The following is a 23,458-nucleotide window of genomic DNA, read 5'->3' as shown; positions in this document are numbered from 1 at the left end:
AAATGAAGTCAGCTCTCGAAAAACAGAGCTGTGTGAGAGGTATCCTCTTTGGTGGCTAACAGGAAATATTCTTGGGTATTATATCCACGCGTGCTCAGCCAAAACATGTTGCCCTCGCCAGTAGTTCAGACTACCTAATCTGCCTTCTTCCCTTTACCCGAGGCGCCAGTGTTGCTTCGAATCGTTGCGGCACCCGTGCCCCGGCTATGGCTGCTCGTGCCGCTAATTGCCAGTGGCTCGATGAGGCTCCCCAGGGGTTCGTGGTAGACTCGGCCATCGTCACTGCCCGTGTCCGTGAGCTCGATCAAGTCGCCTTCCGCTCTACTGGTGCCCTTGGACCGGGGCCGCATGAGTGGCGTCGTGGGCCGCTTCGCCAGAGCTCCACGCAGCCAGGTTTCCACGGCCGCGGCCGCCCTATCCAGCCCCGTTCCATTGGAATTGATCCCGGCGGAATCCTGGCGACCGCCTTCAAAAGAGCTCTCGGCAATGGAACCGTTGCCGCCTCTGAATCCAAACTGCGCAACCTCTGAGTCCATGACTGACATAGACGGTAGCTGGTCAATGTTCAGCCCCGGAAAGTGCTTGTTTGCCCAGGCATTCAACGAGTCCTTGTCGGGTCCTGGCGCTCGCACATTGCGCCCCATGGTTCCCACGCCGCCAGGTCTCCGCATCCAGGCCGGTATTTGCTCTGCTGCCTCGCTACCTCCCCTGCTTCGCGATGAGACCGGTGTCAAAGACAACTGCGCTTGGCTGCCGAGCGAGCTCTGCCGTCGCGTCGGGTGGTTTTCTGAAGGCCCGGGCATGCCGATGGAAAAGTCCGAGCTTTGACGTGGCGTCGACGCTGCTGAAAGGATGCCTTTCTTCCGCCGCGGGGGAAAGTAGCCCATCGATTGACGAGAGACTCGTCCAATCTCCACGGGTGTCTGGAACGAGTCTATCTGGACCCATCGAACATGGTTCCATGGTTTGCTGTCTTGTTCAATCTGAGGAGCATCGTTCTCGCCAATATCAGATAATGAGCTAAAGTACTCGTCGTGCTCGGGTCTTGCCTTATTCGACGGTAGCGGCGAAGGAGCAAGTAGATCAGTTTGCTGCGGAGTTGCGGAAGCCGGAGGATCGCAAGGAGAGCCGCGTATTTCACAAGCATCGACCGGCAATGTAAGCCATTTGCGTGTCTGGATGCTATCGCGCGACCATAACCCGTTGGCTTTACGGAAGACGTCTTCTCGGCATTGGTATCGCAGAATTATCCCAGCATACGTGTCGTTAAGAAGCACATGATGAATGTAGACCAAATAATCGTCGGGTGGTTGCTCTGGTGTGGAAATATCATCCGAGTTGCGACGCTTGTGCCGTCCGGTGGCATCCAGGCCACCATTGACACCTTGGTGGCTCTCCAGAACGCTCGCCGTCTTAGCCGCTCTCAGTGCGGCGTCTCGCTCAGCAAGCGAGCCCGCGGCCACGTCCGCCAGGCTTGGGGTAAGCGATGGGCCCCACGACGTCAGCCCTCTGTTGCTGTCGGCTCGTCTGCGTCCTGGACCGCCGGCGGGTGTTTTTCCGTTTGGCGATCGCGAGCCGTACGGGCTCCCCAGGGCTCTGCCGCCCTTGGGTGCGGACAGGATGGACGTGGCGAATCCCTGGACAGAAGACCAGCTCTGTGTCAGCGATTCCCCGAGGAATTGGCCAATGTTGGCGGTGCCACCGCCGCTCGCAGACGCTGCGTCGGCACGCCCGCGCTGCGAGCGCGGCCGCGCGGCCGATGCCTCAAAGGCCGACAGCAGGCCGCCGCCGCCGCCGCCAGGCCCCGTGGCGTCGTCGTCATTGTCGGTAGTATTGTCGTCGATGCTGATGAGGCGGCGAATGCGTGGTCGGACGGCGCCGCCAGAGCCAGCAGCCGGCCCCGCGGCCAGCCCTGACGACGACCTCGCCGAATAGCCCGGTCGGCCAGTCATGCTAACCGCGAACGGGTCGACGGCGGCAGCGCGCGGCTCTGCCGATGGTTGTGCATCCGTGAATGGGGGGTTTTGGTGAGGAGATGATGCCGTGCGCGCGCGGGTTGGGAAGAGAAACGTTGCCTGATTGTGTGTCGTTGCGGAAGGGCCTCACTCGTTAGCGCTGAGCTAGGTGGGTATGTCGCAGTGACGTACAGGTTGGTCACCCACCAGTAGCCTAGTTAGCGTCCGCAGCGCTTCCCAAGCACAGAGAAAGCCGAAGGCGTCGCTGTTGTTGGTTACGACCCTGCGATGCCAATTACGGAGTACGGATGGCCGAGGGGGGATAGCTGCTCGCTGTGGTTTGAAAAGGCCAGCAAGATACCTATGCTACTTGGATGATTCGTCGAGCCAGTGAGGAGGGGCTCGATTGCTTGCTGCTTGTCCGAGAGCGTCGGCGCCAGCGGAGTTGTAGAAGGTCGGGAGCAGTCAACCAGCGAGCGGCCCGTGTCAAGAGAGTTTGGACAGTCAAGTGTTTGAGGAAGACTGGGTCCGGCCAGAGCGCCTAGAGTTTTCGATGATTAGCTCTCGTCCTTGCTCTCGAGTCGAACAGGACACATCATGTCTCTCGGCGTCTCCAGCTCGCCTGTGGTTTCAGTGGGCTCGGCCGCTACGCCAGAGAGGAACCAGCCGGCTTGGCGCTGGCTGGCTGGCACGAGATTCGGTCCGCTAACAACTCGTCTGTCTGTTGTGCCATTCGTCTTCCCTGCCCATCTGCACAAGAAAGATCAGACTCTAAAGGCGTCGACTTGATCAAACTTTCATAAATATAAATTGAAGCGCAAACGTAGTTGTCAAACAACAGCCCATGCACTCACTTTATTCTGGCAGTGTTTGCTGTGGAGCTCAACCCCTTCATTGTCTGCGCCACCGACTACTACCTAAAGGTACCTGAGCTAGGTGCTGTACTTCATGAACCGTTGTTTCCTGGCAATTCGCTTCTCTCAAGGATGCTACACCATTTTGTTTCCACTTCGTAATAATAAACGCCATTCGACCCATACACAGGGTAGCCCAACTGCCAATCCATAAAATATTGAAGGAAAAAGAAGACTCAAATGTCCCCCAGCGGGACCTACTAGTTGTTATTGGTGGCTGCGTTGCCAAGATTCGACGGTACATTGTTGCCCAGCGCGTCCAGGTTCAGCTGGCTTGGATCCCCCTGTATGCCAAAAAATTGGAACCTGTGGTGTGGTGTCGTTAGCTCTACAAATCTATGTCTCTATATCCGTCCCTAGAGTGAGATACATACCAGTCTTCAACGTTGAGTGTTGTCGGCACAGGCTGTCCTGCAGCTGACCCTGTGCTCCAACTATCTGGGCTTTGCCCATCCTGCCCAGCCGGCTCAAAATTGCTCTGCCACATGTTTGCATGCGTAGCAAATCCGGGGACTGGCATTATTCCATTGCCGTTACCGTGGCCATTGACATTGCCTTGGGTATTGCCTTGGGTATTGCCTTGGGTATTGCCTTGGCCGCTGCCGCGGTGCTGAAACTGCGCGGGAGGCACTCCACCGGGCACTTGTCCCAACCCGCTTGGGTCAATATTCTGATGCGTTTGCGATGGCGAGACATTGGGGATTCCAGTGCTGTCAGGGAACAGCTGGTCCGGCTGGAAGTTCTCCCAAAGCGACTGCGAGATATTGGGCGAGTTTCGAGTAACAAGATACAGATCAGGGGGTGTGGCAGGAACCGAAAATGAGGGGTTAAACGGAGTTGCGGGTCGCGTCTGTGGACGCGAGCTGGTGCCTCCCATGAAGGTATCGTTCGCTGGTCGCTGTGTAGGTGATATGTTGGCCTGGTTGTTGCCAGGAGGACCTGCGTCCATCTTGGCAGCACTCGGCGTTTGCGGACGGGATCGTTCGTAGGATTCTTGTGGTGTCGGCGCGTTTGCTGTAAATTCCATGGCCATGTCATCAAATTTGCGTTTGCTTTGGTCTTGCTGTTGCTGCTGCTGCTGCTGCTGTTGCTGCTGCTGCTGCTGCTGCTGTTGCTGCTGCGCCTTGCTATGCTGATCTAGTTGAGACATGCTTTGCTGCATTTTTCGGTGACGTTTGCCCGCAGCCTTTTGTAGGCGTTCTTCGAGTACCTTGTTACCGATGATAGACTCAAAAAGCGTGTACACCATTTTGCCCACTAGCCATACTCTTGAGACCTCCTTCATTGCTTGCATGCAGCTTCGTAGTCGATCATGAGTTACCTGCTGAATAGATGGGACAGGCGACCGCATCTGATAGACGTGCATGATCAGTGCAGAGAACAGGCTGTACACGATGAAGGCGGGGCAATAGCGCAACTGATCATGTGCTGCGAGGTTCTCGACGATCGAAGTAATCATGGCCGCGGCCTGGAAGGCAATGTTTCTTGACGGGTATGGCGAGTCGTCCAAGGTTCTCGGCCCACCGTTTGGAGGCATATGTGCCCTGTGCAGAAGGCAAAGTGTTGTGTAATAGTTGGAGTGCAGCAAGGCTGACCAAAAGTGGTGTCGGGGCATTTCCCAGTAGACAACCTTTGGGCAGTTCTGGAGCCAGTCCGCCAAGGCCATGTCGCTGTGCGTAAGATCAATGGCATTTCGCTGCCGGCCCTTGGATGCAACCGAGTACTGTTGTGACAAGACCAAGCCCATGATCTCACATAGCTTGACGTATTGGAGGAAGAATTGCACGTGGATCTGATCGGGTGCAAATTCGGGATGGTTGCCGGACTCGTCTTCAATGAAGTCATCTTCTGTCAACATCTCAACGTCCGAATCGTCCAGGTTGATTCCAACGGGTCGACCAAGGGCAACTGCGACGGAGCGATCACGGGTGAATAGTGTCCACCAGATTCGCTTCCACAGGCGCTTGTCGGACTTGCTCAGTTGAGACTGCTCGACTGAGCGATGCATCCCAGATCCTTGCGCAACAATGGTGGCAACGCGGCTCCAGTAGAACACATTCTTGGTCACGTCTTCGGGGCCTTCCCAGTACCAGCCCATGAGCAGGACAGACTGTACAATCGTAACGCGGTCGTCTTCGTAGTTGGCATCATACAAGGCCTTGGCACGCTTGTAGAAAGTCAAAGCAGCCGGGGTAGTCGAGCCGTTGGCATCCATGAGCTGCTGATTGCTGCAGACACGAGTACCCGCGAGTAGCACAGCCTGTAGGAGTAGCAGCGAGGGAGGATTCTTGGGGTCGCGATACTGCTTCATGAAACGAGCTCTGTTAACAACAGGGACAATTGGGTGGACCCATTTGAAGTATGAATCAATGAGCTCGTCGCATAGGGATCGAGGCGGAAGCAAAAAGGCTCCCCTTTGATGCAGGATATCAATCTCGACATTGTCCAGTTCGGTCAGTCTGGCACGAGATCCTCGGACATTTTCAGGGAGAGGGTAGTGTACAACATCGGCAGAGCCTTGTCTGTCATGGACGAGGAGAGTCAAGTTGGAGGACTCGCCCAGATATGCAACACGGCCAGCTTCAGTGATGGGGGCACGAGTGAACTTGGGTTTCATAACCATGTTCAGGTAAGTGCCAGTATCGATGTCCTGTTTGCGTGATTGTGCCTCAGTCAGGAGGGCAAGCGGTGTGCCTTCTATCGAGTGCGATACCGTTGGGGGTTGTGGGTATGTGACAGAGCTGATGGATGTTCCTGTTTGAGATCGTTCATCTCCTTCGCCTCGGTCACTAGACAAGATTAGGTCAGGTAGCAGGAAAGGCAATGCTTGCGGGGGACAGCGCACCTGTCTGAATCTTTACCAGTTTGGCCGGCGTTACTCTGAGCCTTCTTTCGTTTCGGCGTGGGGATGCGGCATTCAATTTGGAATGCGACGCAGTTGGTGCAAGGCACGCCAAGGCTGGCGGCATCACAACGAACCTAATGGCAGCGTATTTAGTATGGGGAGCTTGTGACAATTGGGGGTAGCAGAATCAGCATACTTTTCTCGCATGGCAAGTCTATTGGCAGGATAACAGGTGAGAATGTCAGCAGTCAAGCATATGGGCGAGTGGTGCAGCGTGATAACGCGCGGCGACTGCGCGGACCCAGAGATGCCTCGGCACGAGGAGCTGTTGCAGGGCTCGGGCAGCGGAGAACGTTGGAGCTCCAGGCACATACCTCACATGCACGGGATGCGCGTTGTCTATATCGGGTAGGGCTGATCAGCAGGAGCTCCGATGGCATTCAGGGCAAGCGTTTCTCACCTTCTAAAACTCATCGCGTTCGCGGCCGCGACGGCGGCCGCGTTGGCAGCCGCGTTGGCATTGCCACCAGGCGACGATTTTGTGGGAGACTGGCCATTTTGGCCCCCGTCGCCCGACATGTCAACGTCCATGGCAGCGGTCGGGAGCGGGCGACGATGATATATTCAGAGATTTGATGCAAAGATGGGGATTTCTGTTCGAGAAAAGGAGAGCGCAGGCAGGCGAGAATCAATCTCAGGAAGAGCAGAGCTGACGCTTTCGAGGGCGGGGGGATGCGCCTGGGGGGCGAATGCGCGACGACTGCAAGAGGAGACTTGCGTGCGTGCGGAGCAAGTCAATCCACACCACTGGCTCACTAGCGGCTGCGGGGGGGGATGGAGGTCCAAGAAGAGGGCTGCCAGACGGCGAGGCAGCCGGACGTACTATTCGGCGGCACACACCAATGAGAGAAAAGCTAGCCTGGGGAACTCGAGGTCCGGGACAGGAGCCGCCGTGATTGGTGTCGCGGAATAACTCTGGGCGGCGGGGGATGTCGAGAATAAATGAAGCTTCTTGTAGCGGTTGAAACCCGGCGACGCGCAAAAGACGAGGACGCGGTCCGGATGGCAATGCTGCCGGATCTTGCAAGGGGCACCGGCGTTCAGGATGGTAACTTTGACGGGGTGGATACTGGCTTCGTCGACGAGGTTCCGCAAATCGTGGGGTGGGCAGGCTGCGCAGGCAGCTCTCGTGTGCGGCACCGGGGTAATGGGTAATGTGAATTGAATGATTCGGCAATGGCGCGGGGGGGTCCTGGGTGGGCGCTTTGAGGCTGCGACGATGGAGAGGTCAGGTTGGTGATGTCGGATCAAGGTTGTCGCCTCCGTTTGTCCTCGATGGGCACAAAATCGGTCATGGAGCGTCAGAGCTCTTGTAGCGGAGCCGATGGGCAGGTGGCAGCCAGCGAGGTAAGACCAGGCGTTTGCGCACTAATAAACACAACAATGTCGTAAAAGCGGCACCAAGTTCCAGTTTGCACTGTTGCAGGCAATGCTTTGTTGTTGCGGCTGGCTGACAGGCCAATGGCGTTAATAATCAACGCACGGTGAATCGCCCATCAGCAGACTCAGAGTAGTTACCTATTCCGAGGACCAGGTGAGGTTAGCTGGTCAGTCGTCAAACAACAGCAGAACAAACAAAGCTCCGAGGAGAAACAGAAAACGAAACAGCAACAAGACACCAAAGGCAGGCGAGGGCCGGGCAGAGAAAAAGAGAGAATCATCAAAATAAAACAGCCGAGGGCCAAACTGGGGCCGAGAGTCCTTAAATATACTTGTACATGACGGCCGGACAGTCCATTCACTAATAAAGCTTTGCTATTCGACAGTATAAGAATAGCCCCAAACGGCCTTGTTCGTTCCAGAGGCGACGACGAACAATGACCGGGCTGTGTAGGAAGCAAAACGACCATGCCCGGCCGAAGTCACCCGACCATACCCCCCAGCTTTTCGCGTGCGTGTCTTGGACTGCGGAGAAAGGACACCATCAAGGGCTAGTTTGTTGGAGAAGACGGGTTGGGGATCTGAGGGTGGTGGACGTGATGTGGTCGCCTCACCCACCCGCCGCCGCCGCCGCCGTTTGACCAAAATCCGGGGGAGCGGGCGGCCAGTGCATAATGCGAATGGCGCTACAGACCAACTACCGTACCTACCTAAAAGTAATTACCTTAGTACTTACCTAGTAACTGCTAACCTCCTACCTAGTATTACTTTTAGTAGGTCATGAGGGGCAACGACACACGACCGACAATCCCCAAAATGGGCCGACGCCATGCCGTCGCGTCTGGGCTTTGCAGCAGGCATCCGACAGGCTTTCCCCAGACGGGATGACGCAAAGAGGTATTGTGCTCGTGTTTTGCTTTGATTTTTCTTGTGTGTCGTATCGTCGTTTCCACTTGACTAACAGCAACCAGCTTCCCAGTGATGCCGTCACCTCGTCGTCGTGCCCGCCCGCTTTGGCCTGCCCGCACAAACAACACACGCAACCCTCCCTCTGCAGCAAATCCACCGATGCAACTTCAATGCAAGTCGACGAAAAAAACCAGTTGGCTTGGCCCAGGCCTATTTCAGGTCGCCGCCACCGCAGGCTAGCGGAAACAAGGGTGGCGCACCCCAGACTCGAGCTGGAGGCGGGAACGGGGCCGTTGGCGAGATTATAGCACCGAATCTCCTGGCATGTGAACTAGTTGGGAAGTGAGGCTCTCGGGGTATTGTGCAGTTGCCCTCGTTTCCGTCATCGAGCACCTCCCCAGGTTCAAGCGAGATCCGGAGCCATGTTCAGCGGCGAGTTGACGTGATCGACTGGGCGACTGCCATCGCGCCGCTCTCACGAGAGCACGGCATCCATTATATTGGGCGGTAACATAGGTACCAAGTATAATAGCCAGGGCATCTCGCGAATCTGCCAGTTCCTGGCATTTGACGAACTGACCAACGCTTTGGCTTCTACGCCGCCGTTCTCGGCTGAGCCATCGAATATCCACATGTCAGTGGGGAGCCGCATTTTTCTTCTCCAACTTTCTTTTTTTTTTCGCCATCCGGGGCCGAGACTGATGAACGGGCCTGGGGCAAGGCAAGGAGGGCTTGGGCACGACTTGGGTTTCCCCTGCCTACCTAGTACCCAAAACATCAGCAGAAAATAAAGAAGCGTGGTGCCCACGGCCGGCCGGCTGCCCTGATAACCTTACCCATTGCGAGGGGAAGGACCCAACTCGGCGCATGACATATCAGCAAACGTGGAAATAAATACCTGCTCCAACTCAAAGCTAGCGAGACTTTGCAATCGAAAAGAAGAAAAGAAACAGAAGAAGCCATGGGGACCGGAGAATATCGCACAACAACATCTCACTCCGGAAAGTAGATGACCAACGGGCCAGTCAGTCAGTCACCCAGCCAGCCACGCGACGAGCGATCCAGCACGGGCAGTATCTGCGACGTCGGCCCTTTGTCCTGAAAAGACGAGTACCGCTCAAAACGCCGTCTCTCCCTTCAGCCGCCATCAGGGGGAAAGCACATGTCCCTGCCGACGCAGATGAAGAAGATGGTGTGCAGGTCAGGCACCAAACATAACTTCACATGCTTCTCGGCGGTTTTTTTTTTTTCAAACACGTTTTTGAGGCCACCATCAAGGCTCTCCTTCTTAATCTATCTGCCGCAACCTTCATTTTATGTGTGCTCTCTGTCTAAAATCTTCCGTCTGTTTCCAACCTTCAACAGTCATTTCTCCACCTTCGAGAGCAAAACATCTTCAAAAGTAACTACCAATAATCACAGAGCAAGGCACTGGGCAGTCACCATGAGTTAGTACATAGAAGCCGGCCTGGCCGGAGATCCCCGTGCGCGTCTGACCCTGGTCCCACGCCCAAACTACCTACACATCTTGCGCACGCTATTTATTCGTTGACGTCGCATTCTCGTGGCATCTCTTCATCGGTGAGTTACAGCGGCGACCCGACCTTTCCGGCCTACACCATCCGCGAATCCGCCGTGAAGCACGTCGCTTCTGTTGCAACTTGCAAGGGGCATGAAGTGATCGACGCTCCCCGTCCACCAGCCGGCCACGCTACGACTTGACTGGGCCAATTCTCGAGTACAACAACCTCTGTCATCAGCGGCCGTCTCTCTTTCCAAACCATCTGTACTCGCTCGTAATTTCCCTACGTTTCAAAGCCTAGTCAGCTCGCATCTTCACCTTATCAGCTCATGTAGGGCTAATTGGGGCATCGTTGTATACTGTTGAAATTCCGCCATGGACACCGCCTGAGGTAGAGGGAAGGAGGTATCCTGTAATGTTACCCGTCCTTGTCATCTCCAATTTTGGGTTTTTTTGGTCCCCTAGAATTCTCGAACGACCTTTCTTCCATTCCACGCCGTGGGATAGCGTGTTTCGGATTCGCAAACTGCGTCACATTACCGCAGAGCATTAGAGCAACCACTGATAATATCCCATGCAGTCAGTGTGCAGGAACCGCATGACGAGTGATTTCACTTTGAAAAAATTCTACTCGTCAGTCTGTTTCGGCTTTGTTTTTATGCGTTCTTCCACTACATATTCAACTAATACCCCTGTCTTGTGTATTAGATACCTGATATCTGTTGGACTTCATGGGATATTGTATCTATAGTGCAGTGGTGTACAGCGCGAGTCTTGATTACAAGGTTAACCCTGAGAATTGTTACGTCTCCCCTTGTCCCATTAAACCTAAAAACATGTCATTATTAAATATACTTTTCCACCTTTTGCTTCTTCTTCTATTGTTAGTTCCTCTTGTTGCTCTTTTTGCTGGACGCATGCCCATTCGTGCCCGCCGCCTTACTACTCGGCGTCTCGGGTGCGTGGGTATGCTGCTTCACATGATCGCCCACCTGGACGCCCGAGACAAACAACGCGCTGACGGGTTCCAGGGCGGCGACAAAGACACATAACAGGCTGGCAATGGCGAAATGGCTAATCGTCGAGCCAATCTCGAGCCATGAGCCCTCGTCCTTGACGACCCAGAAAAAGTAAAGCGTGAGAATGTCACTAATAGCCATGACGATCATGAAGAGCGCCGAGGGCGCGACGCCCAGTCGAATGTTCAGCACGCCCAGGTTGGCCGAGATGAGCGCAAAGGGCACCATGAGCTTGAATATGAGCAGCGCGCCCTGCGAGAAGGGGTCGAACACGGGCAGCAGGCGGTTGACGCTGTCCAGGCTAAATGACGAGATAGAGGCAATGTTACCGGTGCTGAAAAACGCAGACTGGAGCAATGCAAGGAAAAAGAGCGCAATTCGGGCGTCAGAGAGTCGCAGCGCTCTGAATTGCAGGCCATCCCGTTCAATCGTGACGTCTTTGCTCGATGAAGATCGCCCAGATACCTCGATAGAGTACTCGAGACGGACCCAGGCAACCAGGGTGATGCAGAAAGCAACGTAGAATAGCCCCTCGTATGAAATGGTCAGAATGACAAAGGTAGGCGAGCAGGTGAGGAAAATCAGCATCAAACGGTGCATGTAGTTGCTGTTGGGCTGCAGTCGGTGCACAAAAGGCATTAGCAGCGAGATAGCCAAGACTGTCCATCCGACAACTTGGTTGCCGAGTGGAAGACCCGTCTTGGCTGCAAGCGATAGCGCGCTTGAGCGAGTAACGATCATGGCCAGAATGGTCAAGCCAATCTGAGCCCCCATCAAGGTGCGGCTGAGGGGGTTGCTCAAACTCTTGCTCTTGACGAGGGGCTTACTGAAATCAGACAAGACAGTGTCCTCAAATAACAGGTACAAAACGCCAATAATGACCATGGAGACGCCGCCAGCCAGGATCAGGGGGATGTTGTCCGTCTTGTTGGCGGGAAGCAGCGTAAAGGTACTCATGACGAGGCATGACAAGATCCAGGTAGCGCAAAGGGTGGCGCTGTTACGGAGGAAGGAGATGCCGTAAAGCAAGGGCCACAGGGCGCCAAGGACATAGAGACCGGTAAAGACTTCACGGTGGATGTAGCCAAGTGCAAGACCCTCGATGACAGCCACGTAAATGATGACGTAGACGCCAAAGCTGAGGGCAGCGCTGGTAGACCTGATGTGGGAAGTGAGAATTTTGCGTCCCTCTGCGAGGCTCCGGCGGCAAGCAAACACTTCTTCCCAGAAAATGACGGGGAAAACTGCATAGAGGTAGTAGGTGATGGAGGACTGGGAGATGATGAACGAGGCGTATAAGATGACCAGCACCGAGGAAAAGAAGACGAGGGCAACGGCAGAACGCTGAGGCTTGAACTTTTGGCCAACAACAAAAAGATCGATAACAGTGGTGATGGCATAGGCCATCCAACCCAGATAACCGATGGTGATGAGCGCTCGCAGGAACAGCCAGTCGTAGGTCTGGAGATAGCGCAGACCCTCGAGCGTAACTTGAATCAGGGCATCCGTCTCCTCGATGGCCTCTTCGTACTTTTTGCTCTCAATGAGGATCTTGATGGCATCAATGCGCTGGTCGGGGCTAGCATTATGCTCGCTAAAGGAGCTATAAGGACGGAAACGAAGCTCAGTCGCCCTCTTCTTGGCTTCTTTCACGCGGTACATTTCCAGGATACTTTGGGCATTGACAAGCGATGCCTGGGCCTTTTCTGTGTTTGTTCCGGCAAGATAGGAAAGCGGAAGCTCGCCAACAGAGTTGGCAGGGAAGTCGAGGCCAGTCAGGTAGGCCATGAGGGCGGCGATATCAGCCTGGGCAACGTCGTGGCGACGAACTTGGTCGAAGCCCCAGTCTGCGGAGAATTCATCATGACCAGGCGCAACAGTGCTGGTGTGCTTCTCCGGGCGAGCGACACCAGAGCCCCAGGCCACCAAAGGCGTGCGAGTGTTGTCAGGATGACCGTCTCCGTGGCTGCCCCAGTCGCTCATGCCGTGGTCAGCGGTGAAGATGTAGGCAGTCCTGTCGTCGCCATAGAATTTATCAATGAGTTCGGTCATTTCCTTGACACCTTGGTCGACAACCTTGATGTTGTGGAGGTACTCCTTGGAATATGGGCGGTACGCGTGTCCGGTGGTATCGATGCCAAGCAGATGGAGGAAGAAGACAACCTTGTCTTGTCGCAGCGCCTTGTCCAGCTCTTTGTTTGTCGCGGCCCCAGCAAAGAAATCCTTAACATGGTCAAACACCCAGTAGTCCAAGATGGTAGCATCTTTGGAAAAGTCTTCGAGCTCGGCTTCGTAGGCAAAGGCGTCTACACGGCCAGGGACGGCACCAGCCTCGAACATGGGGACAATATCGGGGCTTCCCCAGCTGTAGGTGTGGCGGCTGCGGTTAAAGACGCTGTCAAAGTGGACGGGGTTCATCTTCCAGCCAGTTGCGACAGCTGATACGTCCTCGTACAAGCCAGCGATCAATGCGACATGGCCGGGACGGGATTCCGTGGGCACACGGGTGTGAGAGACGCCAAAAGTGCCCTCGTTGAGGACTTTGGAGCGGATAAAAGGAGCGAGGGGTCGGGGGACAAGATCAGCTTCGGTGTCGGGGTATGGCTCGGGAAAGGACTGGAAGGCTTTGTCTGCGCGCAGACCGTCGCCTAGAGAGAACAAGATGAGGATTAGCTTCCAATTGAGTCGCGCATGGTTGCCCGAAGGTTGGCATACCAACAAACAGCACCAATCTGTCGGCAGGCGCCTTGACAGATGGGGCGCGCTCCACGCCATGGAGTCGCATGCCTGTGACGATTGGGCTGACAAAGTAAATGTCAAAGATGGAATAGATGTAGACCAGGTGAAAGATCATAGCCACGGCGAGGAAGCCGAAGCGAGAAAAGGAGGCCATTCTTGATGCAGTAATATCCTAGTCTGTAGAAATAGAAACGAGTGTGTGTATGCGTCGGAATCCGTTCGTATCGTGGTTCCCACAGAGGTGTGTATATGTTGGACTCGGAGAAGCACCTTGATAAACTCGACAGGTTGTCTTTCGGTAGCGCGGGAGGGGCGCTGCAAAGGAATGGCTGGCGCAATGAAAAAAAGGGCAGGCAAGAAAGTCGGAAGGGCAGAATTAGACAAACACCATGACAAGATGGCGATGCTCGGCGCAGCGTTGGGATGCAATGCCGATTGGGAAACAGAGTGGCACGCAGCTTGGGGCCAGATGTAGTTCAAACGAGCTTCAATCTGTACCTTACCTAGTACCTCTAGAAGGAACGGACAACTATAGGCGGGCAGAGATGGTGGAGGCGGCGGCGGCGGGCGGCTGCTGTAACGAATCAGTCATGGTCACTGGCTCGCTTCAGGGGCTTTGCCTGCTAAAGGGGCCCCTTTTCGCTGTTGCTAGAGGGTCCACAGCGGACGCCACACCCACTGTACCAAGTGCTAGCGAGGAGGCACGGCTACCATCTCCTGCTACTCAGCTGACACCAATGACCATCATGCTACTACGTCACGTTGCCGCGTCTTCAACCACCTTTGGTCCATCGCCTTGTTGGCCATCTGGTATTTCATAACCGTGACTTGTATCTCTCACCCCAGGCAATGTAGTGTGCAGCTGGACGGTAGGCAATTCCAGTGACCACGCTACTGTGACGAATGCTCTACGATGTAACTACCTATGTAACTGTAGCCCTTTCGTGCTCTACTCTGATATAAACGGAACAGCTCCACGCATCGGATGACAAGCAATGGGACTGCAAGATACCAGCATTTCAGTTGACACGAACGGAGGAGAAGATACATACCCACATTTACACTATAATTACTACCGATTTTATCCAAAATTTAACACATCGATTGCCGATCGCCCGCAATCGCTTTCCTTTCCCTGAAATATGTCCAGGGTAGGTCACTACCTACCTACCTGTACACAAAGAATGTCACAGATCCCGACCAGCGGCTGCACTGAATAAAAGTGCTAGGTACCGACCTACCTAGGTACCTAGGTAGGTAGGTATATTTATCTGTATCCAAGCAACAGAGCCCAACCCCAAACTACGGAGAGTCCAGAACCAAGGGGAAAATACCAGGTAACCAACAGCAAGATCACAAGTCCCGTCAATTGCCAACAGGAACATACATCTCATTGTCTCTGCATAATCATTCAAAACATGGAGCTTCCTATCCCAATGTTCGAAAAAATAAATAACCCAAACCAAATGCCACAGGGTATCAATTCCAAAACAACGCCATAGCAATGCATCCTCCGCTACACCTTGGTCCCTTTTTACTCGCTTGACTCCGATTGCCTCTCCCTCGATACCTTGACAACCTTGCTGTAAAAATTGGCCAACTGCGGTCTCCCAAACTCAATTTCCGCGCAAAGATAACTCGGTAGGCGTGCAATCAAGTCGGCGTCGCGATCAGACTGCAATTGCGGCTTGTAACTGACCTCGGACTTCTCATAGCTGACTGTGGAACTGCTGCCAGGGATGCCGAGCTTAAAGTGAAGCGCTGCGTCGTGTTAGTAGTCTTGTTTCAATGTCGTACCGATAGTCAAGTACTTACTGCCGTTACGGCCGGTTTGGATGCAGTCAAATATGTCCTCACTACCATTCTGTTTCACCCCCTGGATAATGAGACCCGTAAGATCTGCATACAAGTCTTCCTTCGCGTGCGCAGCATGGACCATTTCCGATTGGCCTGTCCAAGATTTTGCCGCGTTGCCCTTGACTGCGCTGCTGGGAATGGCAGTACCGGGAGCTGCCCGGCTTGCAGAAAGCTTGGCGTTGAGGGCCTTGATTTGGCGATCGGCCTCATCAAGAGAGCTAGTTAGCTCCTTGGCTTTATTGGTGAGCTCTTGCACGTTGCTTTGGCTATCCTGCAGCTGCAGACGCAGCGAATCCGCGTCGCTCGCTATTTGACGTTGGGCAGCTACTTCTTCCTTGAGCTTGGCGATGAGCTTGTTTGCGGCTGATAATACGGTTAGTGCATGCTTGCCTTGCAAGTATGAATTGGCTATCGAGTACTTACTTGACGCATTTTCGTCGGCCTGCTTGCGCAGATTCTCATAGTTTCGCTCGGCGGTCTTAACGCCGACCTCACGAAGCTCAGCATAGCGGCCTTCGAGATTCTCGTATTTCTTCGTCATTTCGCGCAACCGAAGCTCTATCAACGAATTCTCTCCCTGTGTATTTTGCGATCTGCTCGTCGGACACGCATGGGATGAGACTGGCGCGGTTGATTGTCGGCTCGTTGGGACTGGGAGCTCCTCCTCTTCCTCTTTTGGCTCAATGACGTCCACCATGTCCATCACACAGTCCTCCTCCAACTCTGCCACAAATTCTACCGGGTTGCGGCGAGCTTCCCGCCTAGGTGATGAGGATGTATAGCGCTTCGTTATCGCGAAACTTTGCTTAACAGGTCGCGATTCTTCGAGCCGCTGCTTTTTCCGAATTTCCCTTGGCTTATGCAATTGCAACATACTGTCGTCGTCGGACAATTCATCACTGAGTGGGCGAACAGGCTTCTCGTCTTTACTTTTGTGTGATGGACGTGGCGCATTGATATTGTTACTCTTGTCCATCAACGCTCGTCGGCCCGGTGATGATCGGCGCGGGGCTTTTCTTTCGATGGATCCTGCCAGTTTTGAAGCAGGCTTTGTGATTCGATTCGATGCTCTAGCCACCGAGCTCTGTCTCTTGCGCGGATAGACTTCTAGGCCTCCGAGGTCCGAATCCGAATCGGAATCTACGAGTGTCGCGAAGCGCCCCGCATTGCGCACCCGAGTCGCCATGGCGCTGTCGCGTGCTTGGTAGAAAAATGAAGGCAAAAGTTGGATGAATAGGTATAATATATACAAAATCGCGGCGTACAGACGCACCCGGTTCGTGAAGCGAGCAGCAAATAGAATGCGACCGTGACACAATAATGGTGGTGATGCGGAAATGTATCTCGACTTCCTGTTTTGGTTCGATGTAAACAAAATGCCTGAGCGGGTCTTTTAGCGCAACGACTGAATTCTTAGTCAGCAGCCAAAGGCCGCTGCCTTGTTCCTTTCACTAAGTAACTTAGCGAGGTGACGTGCGTCACAAGCCGAGGCTTGTCATGTAACATCAAGTACTGGGGATGCGCAACTAGAGACCGCGACCAGTGGGCTCGGATGCGCGCCAACTTCTATACGGTTGGAATTTCCTGGGGGCCACTATAAACAGGAAAAATCGTCTTCATTTGCGGAAGCATTAAGCTATCAGATTAGTTAGTTCAGGTTGGCCCGTCTTCTCTACCGGCTAATTGTCGCCACCGCTTCATGTGAAAGCCCAACTAAGGGCGTAGGGTACCTACAGGTACGCGGTGCAGCCACAGCCACAACACCTGCATCAACCAGAATCGCCGGCCGCATCACTTTCTCTTCACGCACATCGCCCCCCTCAAAATCTCACCACTGGCGAAGCTGCGAAAGGCTGTACGCCTCTACCTCGTCTTTGCCCCAGCGACATCTCATGCCCGATCAGTCAGCGTCTTGGCTACGCTGGGTCGTCGGAATGGGCGAACGCCGCAAACTGGGCGATGTCGCCATGGACCTCGTGCTTTTTGCCGGCATGGTATGTCTCCTTCATCTCCACAACATTGCCCAAGCTTGAAAAAAAGCCTGACCAAGACCGAAATTATAGATGACAGCTGGTCTGTATATTGCGCGCAATTTCTTGAACCCCATCCTCAGCAACCTCGCCGACCCCGACAAGGAGAAACACGACCAAGCCAGACAGAAAGCCAAAGCCCACCTTGAACGCATAAACCGACGACGCCAAAATGAGGCTGGTGTCGGTGAAGGAAGCGATGACTATCGGAATGAGTCGCGGGTGGAAGACTTGGTCCTGAACGAATACGAAAATTTAATTGCGCTGGAGATGGTCGCTCCCGAAGACATCCATGTTGGCTTCGATGGTCAGTTGGAAACTTTGGTAATCGCTAAACTGCTGAATGATGCTAATGGTTACAAAAGCTATCGGAGGTCTGGATATGATCATTGAAGAACTTAAGGAATCCGTTATCTACCCTCTCACCATGCCACACTTGTACTCGCATGCCGCACCGCTTCTGTCGGCTCCCTCCGGCGTGCTTCTCTTCGGCCCCCCCGGCTGCGGAAAGACCATGCTCGCGAAGGCGCTTGCTCACGAGAGCGGCGCTTCTTTTATCAACCTACACATTTCTACCATGACGGAAAAGTGGTACGGCGACTCCAACAAGATTGTCAAAGCCGTCTTCTCGCTGGCGCGCAAGATGCAGCCTGCCATCATCTTCATTGACGAGATTGATGCTGTTCTCGGCACTCGACGCAGTGGCGAGCACGAGGCTAGTGGCATGGTCAAGGCTGAGTACGTATTCGAAAAGACCCTGATATCTCTACACCACGAATACTAACAACTACCAGATTCATGACGCTGTGGGATGGACTGACTTCTGCCAACTCCTCTGGCATGCCCGCACAGATTGTTGTCCTCGGCGCCACAAACCGTATTCACGACATCGACGAAGCGATTCTGCGCCGAATGCCCAAGAAATTCCCCGTCCCGCTTCCCGGCCAAGAGCAGCGCCGCCGCATCCTTCAACTCGTTCTACAGGACTCCAAGACGGACCCGCAACACTTTGACATCGACCAGGTGGCCAAGCTCACCGCCGGCATGTCCGGAAGCGATATTAAGGAAGCCTGCCGTGACGCCGCCATGGCACCCGTCCGCGAGTTTATGCGTGAGAACCGCGGCACCGGCCGGCCCATGCACAATGTCGATGGTTCGCAGTTTCGCAGTATTCGAACCGACGACTTCTTTAGCAATCGAGGCGGCCAGCTGCCGCTAGGAAACGGTGGTCTGCGCAAGGCGGGCAAACGCAGGGGACAGAGCAACAAGGGCGGCGGCACGCAGAGTGATGAATACGAAGACGTTGATGAGTTAGTTGCTGAAGAGCAAGATTTATTTAGACTGGATATGCCCTGACGGATATTGCCCTCATGGGTATGGAAAACACGGAACACATATGTATAAATACCACGCCGCTTTGCACGATTCTGACATGACTCATTTACGAAATCGCTAATGCTAGATTTTGATGAAAACTGTGCAACAATGTGATATCAGGTTGAGAAGTTTGGATGGATTGTTGACTATGTACTGATTCGATGACGAACAGGCTGACGAAGCCTTTCACGTCGTGTACCCCCGATCCCCAGTCTAAAAAATTGTGTCCTTGCGTATATACAGTTAAAAATTACAAAGTGGTGCGGTCAAATGCTTCTAAATGGCACCTAGACTAATCCTCTAGGTTGGCTTTTCCTATGACCTTTAGCTTTGCAACGTACTGGTGACGGATGACCCATATAGTAATGGCCACACCAACCAGGCACGAAGCAAACGTGATGCCATACGCGGTGCGGTAGCACTCGAGGCCTTCATGGCAGGAGCGCTCACCGCTAGGGTAAAAAACGCTGTGGTGATCTAGGATGGAACCGTATACAAGGTTGAAGATGTTGGAGGAGACGACGGGGGCGAGCGTCATGAAGCCCCAATTCTGGCTGAGGCCGTGGATGCCAAACGTCTCGGCCACGATGGAAGGGAAGACACCAAAGAGCAGACCGTAGGCGATGCCGGAGAGGCCGGACAGCAGGAAGAGGTAGCTGGGCGTGGATATGGTGAGGCCGCAGACCTGGGCCACGGTGAAGATGAGACCAGACGTGACCAGACACCATACTCGACTGGCCCCGAGCTTTTTGACGAGAAAATCGGACCCGATGCCTGGGTTGACGGCCGTTAGCAGATGACTTCCCGTTGGGATCAATTTCGTTTGGCACATACCGCTGAGAAGACGCCCAACGAAGCTACCGATGGAAAGTATCGAGACATGCATTTGCTGACGATGAACGAGAAACTCTTCGCCTTTTGAGCTGTCGTAATGCTTCCATAAAACGTTGGCGTCGTTTCCGATATTGCTATGTTCCATCAGGCTTTCAGTTCTACCGAACCCGCAGCGCGCGCACTTACTTAATGGTCATGAGTCCAGCGCCCGCCAGAATCGTCATGATGGCAAACAATTGCCCAAACTCCAGGCTAGTCAAGAGTTGGAAGCCACGAATATCTACATGATGAGACGGATCTCTATCAACACTTGCATTTCCCTCATGATTCGCCATCGACGACCCTGACATGAGGGACGACGTCTCATCTGCTGCAGCGTCCTCGGTGTCTGTGCTGTCTGCCGCTCGAGCAGTGGCAAGACCGGGACCGGAATGATCCGCGGTGACTTGGGCAGTAGTAGTAGTAAAGTTATTGGACGTACCAGGTTCATCATCAAACAAGCCGCGCGGCTGGTGGTTGCGTCCCGACGACGTGCGCCGCAAGCGCTGGCCGCTCCGGCTGGCGCCCGGTTCCGCGCCCGGTTCCGCACCCGGCACGGCCTGGTACGACATGTGAGGGTAGGCCTTGAGGAAGAAGAAGCCGCTCAAGGTGAGCGCCACGGTGCCCCAGGCCAGCAGTTCCAGGAAGGAGCTGGGGTCGCCCGGGAAGAGGATGGACCCGAGAAAGGAGAAGAAGAAGGCGCTGAGGCCAAAGGCGGCCAGGGGAAACGCCGTCGCGGTGCCGCGGTGGTGCGGCCAGTTGAGCGCCGATACCTTGACGGCGGCGAAGAAGCCGAGGCAGCTGCCCATGCCGGTGAGGTACGAGAAGAAGCAGAGGACTGGCACGGAGCCGGCGGCGTTGTCGTAGGCACGATGTAGTGGGAAATAACCGACACCGAGCAGCACTGCGCCGAGGAGGACGGCGGGGCCGGAGCCGACGGCGGGATGGTCGACAAACATGCCGACCAGCGGACCGAGCGAGTACATGCCCAGGTTACCAAAGAGGCCGACCAAGTTGCTCTGCGTCGCCGTGAGCTTCAACCGCTCCGCAAACTGCGGCGCCCATGCTGAGTAGACATACTATTGGTTGGTTGTGCCATGTTAGCGGATAAGTGTTTCAAGTTGGCGTCACCTCAACGTGTGAGACGAGGTGGCCTTTCGAGGCCGCGGCTTGTCGTAGAGATGGCTAGGTGGAAAACGCACATTTGTCCCGCAGGCCAGCGAGATGACGGTAGCCGCAACGCTAGCGAGGATCCTTTTCCGATGCAAATCGTCTGAATGCATGGCGGGCAAGCGCTTTTGCGTCGCGTAGCGTTTGGCGGCAAAGGGAGATGGGTTCGCGACCTGGCGGTTCCGCTGAGACGGATTGCGAGAGAGCAAAGAGTGTCGGGGTGCTAGCAGCACAATCCCATTGAGAAGGACAGAGGGCCGCTGTTTTCTGTAACAGCGACAAGAAACAAGGAGAAGAAGAAATCAGAGAGCGTGAGACTAGAATGTTCGGATGATGCAAGAAGATAAAGATAATGGATGGTGCCGGGTCAGTGTCCCGGCGGATGTTTGGTCGCAGATAGCGAAGACGTCAGTTGTCCGTCTTCGGCCCAGGGCAAGAGAGTCGCCCCCAAGCTAAGCTCCAAGACAGGTTGCAGTATCAAGCCTGTAACGTGCGCTCAAACCTGCTGGAGACGCTGCGTTATAGCGCATTCGATGCCCTGCGCAGCACGTTTTTGTTAGCGGCATCCAGTGGCGCCGCCAGAAAGGCGCTTACGTAAAGCCTTTAACATCGGGCGGGCTGATCCCGTCGTCATTCCAGGTCGCCATCCTCACCAAACAAATCCTCAGCGACCAGCGAACCACCTCGATCGCGCTGGCAATCCATCCGTACCCTATTATCGCAATACAAACCGCTCGCGACCGATTCTTTCCCACACAAAGCACCCTGGCACACGTCGCCTGCCATGGGTGCGCTTCTCTCCCTCCCGCTCCTGGCGGTGCCTAGCCTGACCACAGTAAGGACCTTCGCCACCACCTTTATGCGACCACTTCCTTTTTGCTTGTCGACTGACAAAGGCGACCGCGCATCATTATAGCTCCTCGGCTTCGGCGCCAGCTGCTGCGGAGCGGCAACATGCTCCATGGTATGCAGCGCCTGCGGCAAGTGCGGCAACAGGTTCGTCGCCCTCGTCCAAGCAACGCGCGCCACCACGGCCAAGTGTCTACCACTAACCCTTTGTGCCTGTCCAGTGTCGCGACCCGTATCGCCTATGCCCTCATCCTCCTAGTCAACTCGATTGTCGCCTGGATCATGCTCACGCCGTGGGCCATTGAGAAGCTGCAGCATCTCATGCTCGACTACGTCAAGATCAACTGCCCCAACGGCGAGTGTTACGGCTGGCTCGCAGTGCACCGCATCAACTTTGCCCTCGGCGTCTTCCACCTCGTCCTCGCCGGCCTGCTCTTTGGCGTCGCCTCCTCCAAGGAGCCCCGCGCGGCGCTGCAAAACGGCTACTGGGGCCCCAAGGTCATCGCCTGGGTCGCCTTTGTCGTCATGTCCTTTCTCATCCCTGACGAGTTCTTCATGTTCTGGGGCAACTACGTGGCGCTGATTGGCGCCATGCTGTTTCTTCTCCTCGGTCTCATTCTCCTTGTCGACTTGGCACACGGCTGGGCCGAGTACTGCCTCGCCAAGATTGAGGACACCGATTCGCGGCTCTGGCGCACCGTCCTCATCGGCTCCACGCTCGGCATGTACGCCGCCTCCCTAGCCATGACAATTGTGCAGTACATCTTCTTCGCCGGGTCGGGTTGCTCCATGAACCAGGCCGTCATCACCATTAACCTCGTCTTCTGGCTCATCATATCCGTCATCTCGGTCAACCCCACCATCCAGGACCATAACCCCAAGGCTGGTCTCGCCCAGGCTGCCATGGTAGCCGTTTACTGCACCTACCTCACCATGTCCGCTGTCTCCATGGAACCCGATGACAAGCAGTGCAACCCGCTCCTCCGTGGCCGCGCGACCCGCCGCACCTCGGTCGTCCTCGGCGCCATTGTCACCATGCTCACCATTGCCTACACGACGACCCGGGCCGCCACCCAAAACTTTGGCCTAGGCAGCGGCCACAGCGTTCGCTTGCCCGATGACGACGAGCATGACCTCGTCACTCAGCAGCCCGGCGGCAGACGCGAAATGCGCGCCGAGGCCCTCCGCCGCGCCGTCGAGGAGGGCAGCCTTCCCGCTGACGCCCTCCTCTCCGATGACGACGACGACGAGTCGGGCAGCAACACAGCACACGATGACGAGCGCTCCCGCACCCAGTACAACTACTCCATGTTCCACATCATCTTCTTCCTCGCCACAACGTGGGTCTCGCTCCTCCTCACCCTCAGCCACGAAACGGCCGTCGAGCCCAACAGCGACTTTGCCAGCGTCGGCCGCACCTACGCCGCCAGCTGGATTAAGATTGTGAGCGCCTGGCTGTGCCACGGCATCTACATCTGGAGCCTGGTCGCACCCGTGGTCCTTCCCGAGCGCTTCGACTTTGCCTAGATATTTGTACATTGGCGCGTCCTGTTCGATCAAGCGTGCTTGGGGGTCTGTCTGTATCCGTTAGTTTTTGACATTTGTTTTATTCCCATGGCGCTCTCTTGTGGATGGCGTTTGGAAATCATATTTGCTACGAAATAAAGTATTCTTCTTAGCGCACTGTTGGCTGAAACGAGTAGCTTGTGTGTGCCGTTCTATTCTTGGTCACCGGTATATTTCAATCTTGACACATTTCTCAAAGAGAGACCTGCGATGATGAGTATAAATTATTATTTATTCAAAGAACTGAAAGGTCTGTCCCATCTTCTGAGACGTCCCCGAGTATGTAACATTGATTTGTGCGTTGGCGTGCTGGCCCTTCGCATCTGCCCTTCTGCTAACAAAGCACCGGGGAAGTCATTCTTCAAAGTAACCCTCACCCCCTCCCTTCCGAAT

The 23,458-nt window shown here is 54.9% G+C and overlaps 7 protein-coding genes across 7 annotated transcripts; 2 read left to right on the top strand and 5 right to left on the bottom strand.

Moving 5' to 3' along the window:
• Nucleotides 1–134: 134 nt before the first annotated feature.
• CCM_02939 (LysM domain protein, putative) lies at nucleotides 135–1,952 on the bottom strand (the record flags this gene model as incomplete). Its single annotated transcript, XM_006668091.1, has 1 exon — nucleotides 135–1,952. One exon carries the CDS (start codon nucleotides 1,950–1,952, stop codon nucleotides 135–137), a length of 1,818 nt encoding a protein of 605 aa, XP_006668154.1.
• A 1,117-nt stretch (nucleotides 1,953–3,069) lies between these two features.
• On the bottom strand, nucleotides 3,070–6,305 carry CCM_02938 (cutinase transcription factor 1 alpha; the record flags this gene model as incomplete). The annotated part of the gene is made up of 3 exons (XM_006668090.1): nucleotides 3,070–3,175; nucleotides 3,244–5,658; nucleotides 6,175–6,305. The coding sequence occupies 3 exons, from the start codon at nucleotides 6,303–6,305 to the stop codon at nucleotides 3,070–3,072; spliced, it is 2,652 nt and encodes an 883-aa protein (XP_006668153.1).
• Nucleotides 6,306–10,469: 4,164 nt separating this feature from the next.
• CCM_02937 (ATP release protein) lies at nucleotides 10,470–13,497 on the bottom strand (the record flags this gene model as incomplete). Its single annotated transcript, XM_006668089.1, has 2 exons — nucleotides 10,470–13,252; nucleotides 13,320–13,497. The coding sequence occupies 2 exons, from the start codon at nucleotides 13,495–13,497 to the stop codon at nucleotides 10,470–10,472; spliced, it is 2,961 nt and encodes a 986-aa protein (XP_006668152.1).
• A 1,380-nt stretch (nucleotides 13,498–14,877) lies between these two features.
• Nucleotides 14,878–16,386, bottom strand: CCM_02936 (chromosome segregation protein; the record flags this gene model as incomplete). Its single annotated transcript, XM_006668088.1, has 3 exons — nucleotides 14,878–15,104; nucleotides 15,159–15,563; nucleotides 15,624–16,386. 3 exons carry the CDS (start codon nucleotides 16,384–16,386, stop codon nucleotides 14,878–14,880), a joined length of 1,395 nt encoding a protein of 464 aa, XP_006668151.1.
• A 748-nt stretch (nucleotides 16,387–17,134) lies between these two features.
• On the top strand, nucleotides 17,135–18,586 carry CCM_02935 (ATPase family AAA domain-containing protein 1; the record flags this gene model as incomplete). The annotated part of the gene is made up of 4 exons (XM_006668087.1): nucleotides 17,135–17,194; nucleotides 17,264–17,537; nucleotides 17,596–17,968; nucleotides 18,025–18,586. The coding sequence occupies 4 exons, from the start codon at nucleotides 17,135–17,137 to the stop codon at nucleotides 18,584–18,586; spliced, it is 1,269 nt and encodes a 422-aa protein (XP_006668150.1).
• A 313-nt stretch (nucleotides 18,587–18,899) lies between these two features.
• CCM_02934 (MFS transporter, putative) lies at nucleotides 18,900–20,763 on the bottom strand (the record flags this gene model as incomplete). Its single annotated transcript, XM_006668086.1, has 4 exons — nucleotides 18,900–19,381; nucleotides 19,442–19,599; nucleotides 19,628–20,559; nucleotides 20,683–20,763. 4 exons carry the CDS (start codon nucleotides 20,761–20,763, stop codon nucleotides 18,900–18,902), a joined length of 1,653 nt encoding a protein of 550 aa, XP_006668149.1.
• An 841-nt stretch (nucleotides 20,764–21,604) lies between these two features.
• On the top strand, nucleotides 21,605–23,026 carry CCM_02933 (membrane protein TMS1, putative; the record flags this gene model as incomplete). The annotated part of the gene is made up of 1 exon (XM_006668085.1): nucleotides 21,605–23,026. The coding sequence occupies one exon, from the start codon at nucleotides 21,605–21,607 to the stop codon at nucleotides 23,024–23,026; it is 1,422 nt and encodes a 473-aa protein (XP_006668148.1).
• Nucleotides 23,027–23,458: the final 432 nt, after the last annotated feature.

The sequence above is a fragment of the Cordyceps militaris genome (assembly GCF_000225605.1).
Source record: "Cordyceps militaris CM01 unplaced genomic scaffold CCM_S00002, whole genome shotgun sequence".
In the NCBI taxonomy this organism is placed as follows: domain Eukaryota; kingdom Fungi; phylum Ascomycota; class Sordariomycetes; order Hypocreales; family Cordycipitaceae; genus Cordyceps; species Cordyceps militaris.
Note: the sequence above shows the minus strand (reverse complement) of the source record. Positions and strands in the feature narration are given on the sequence as shown.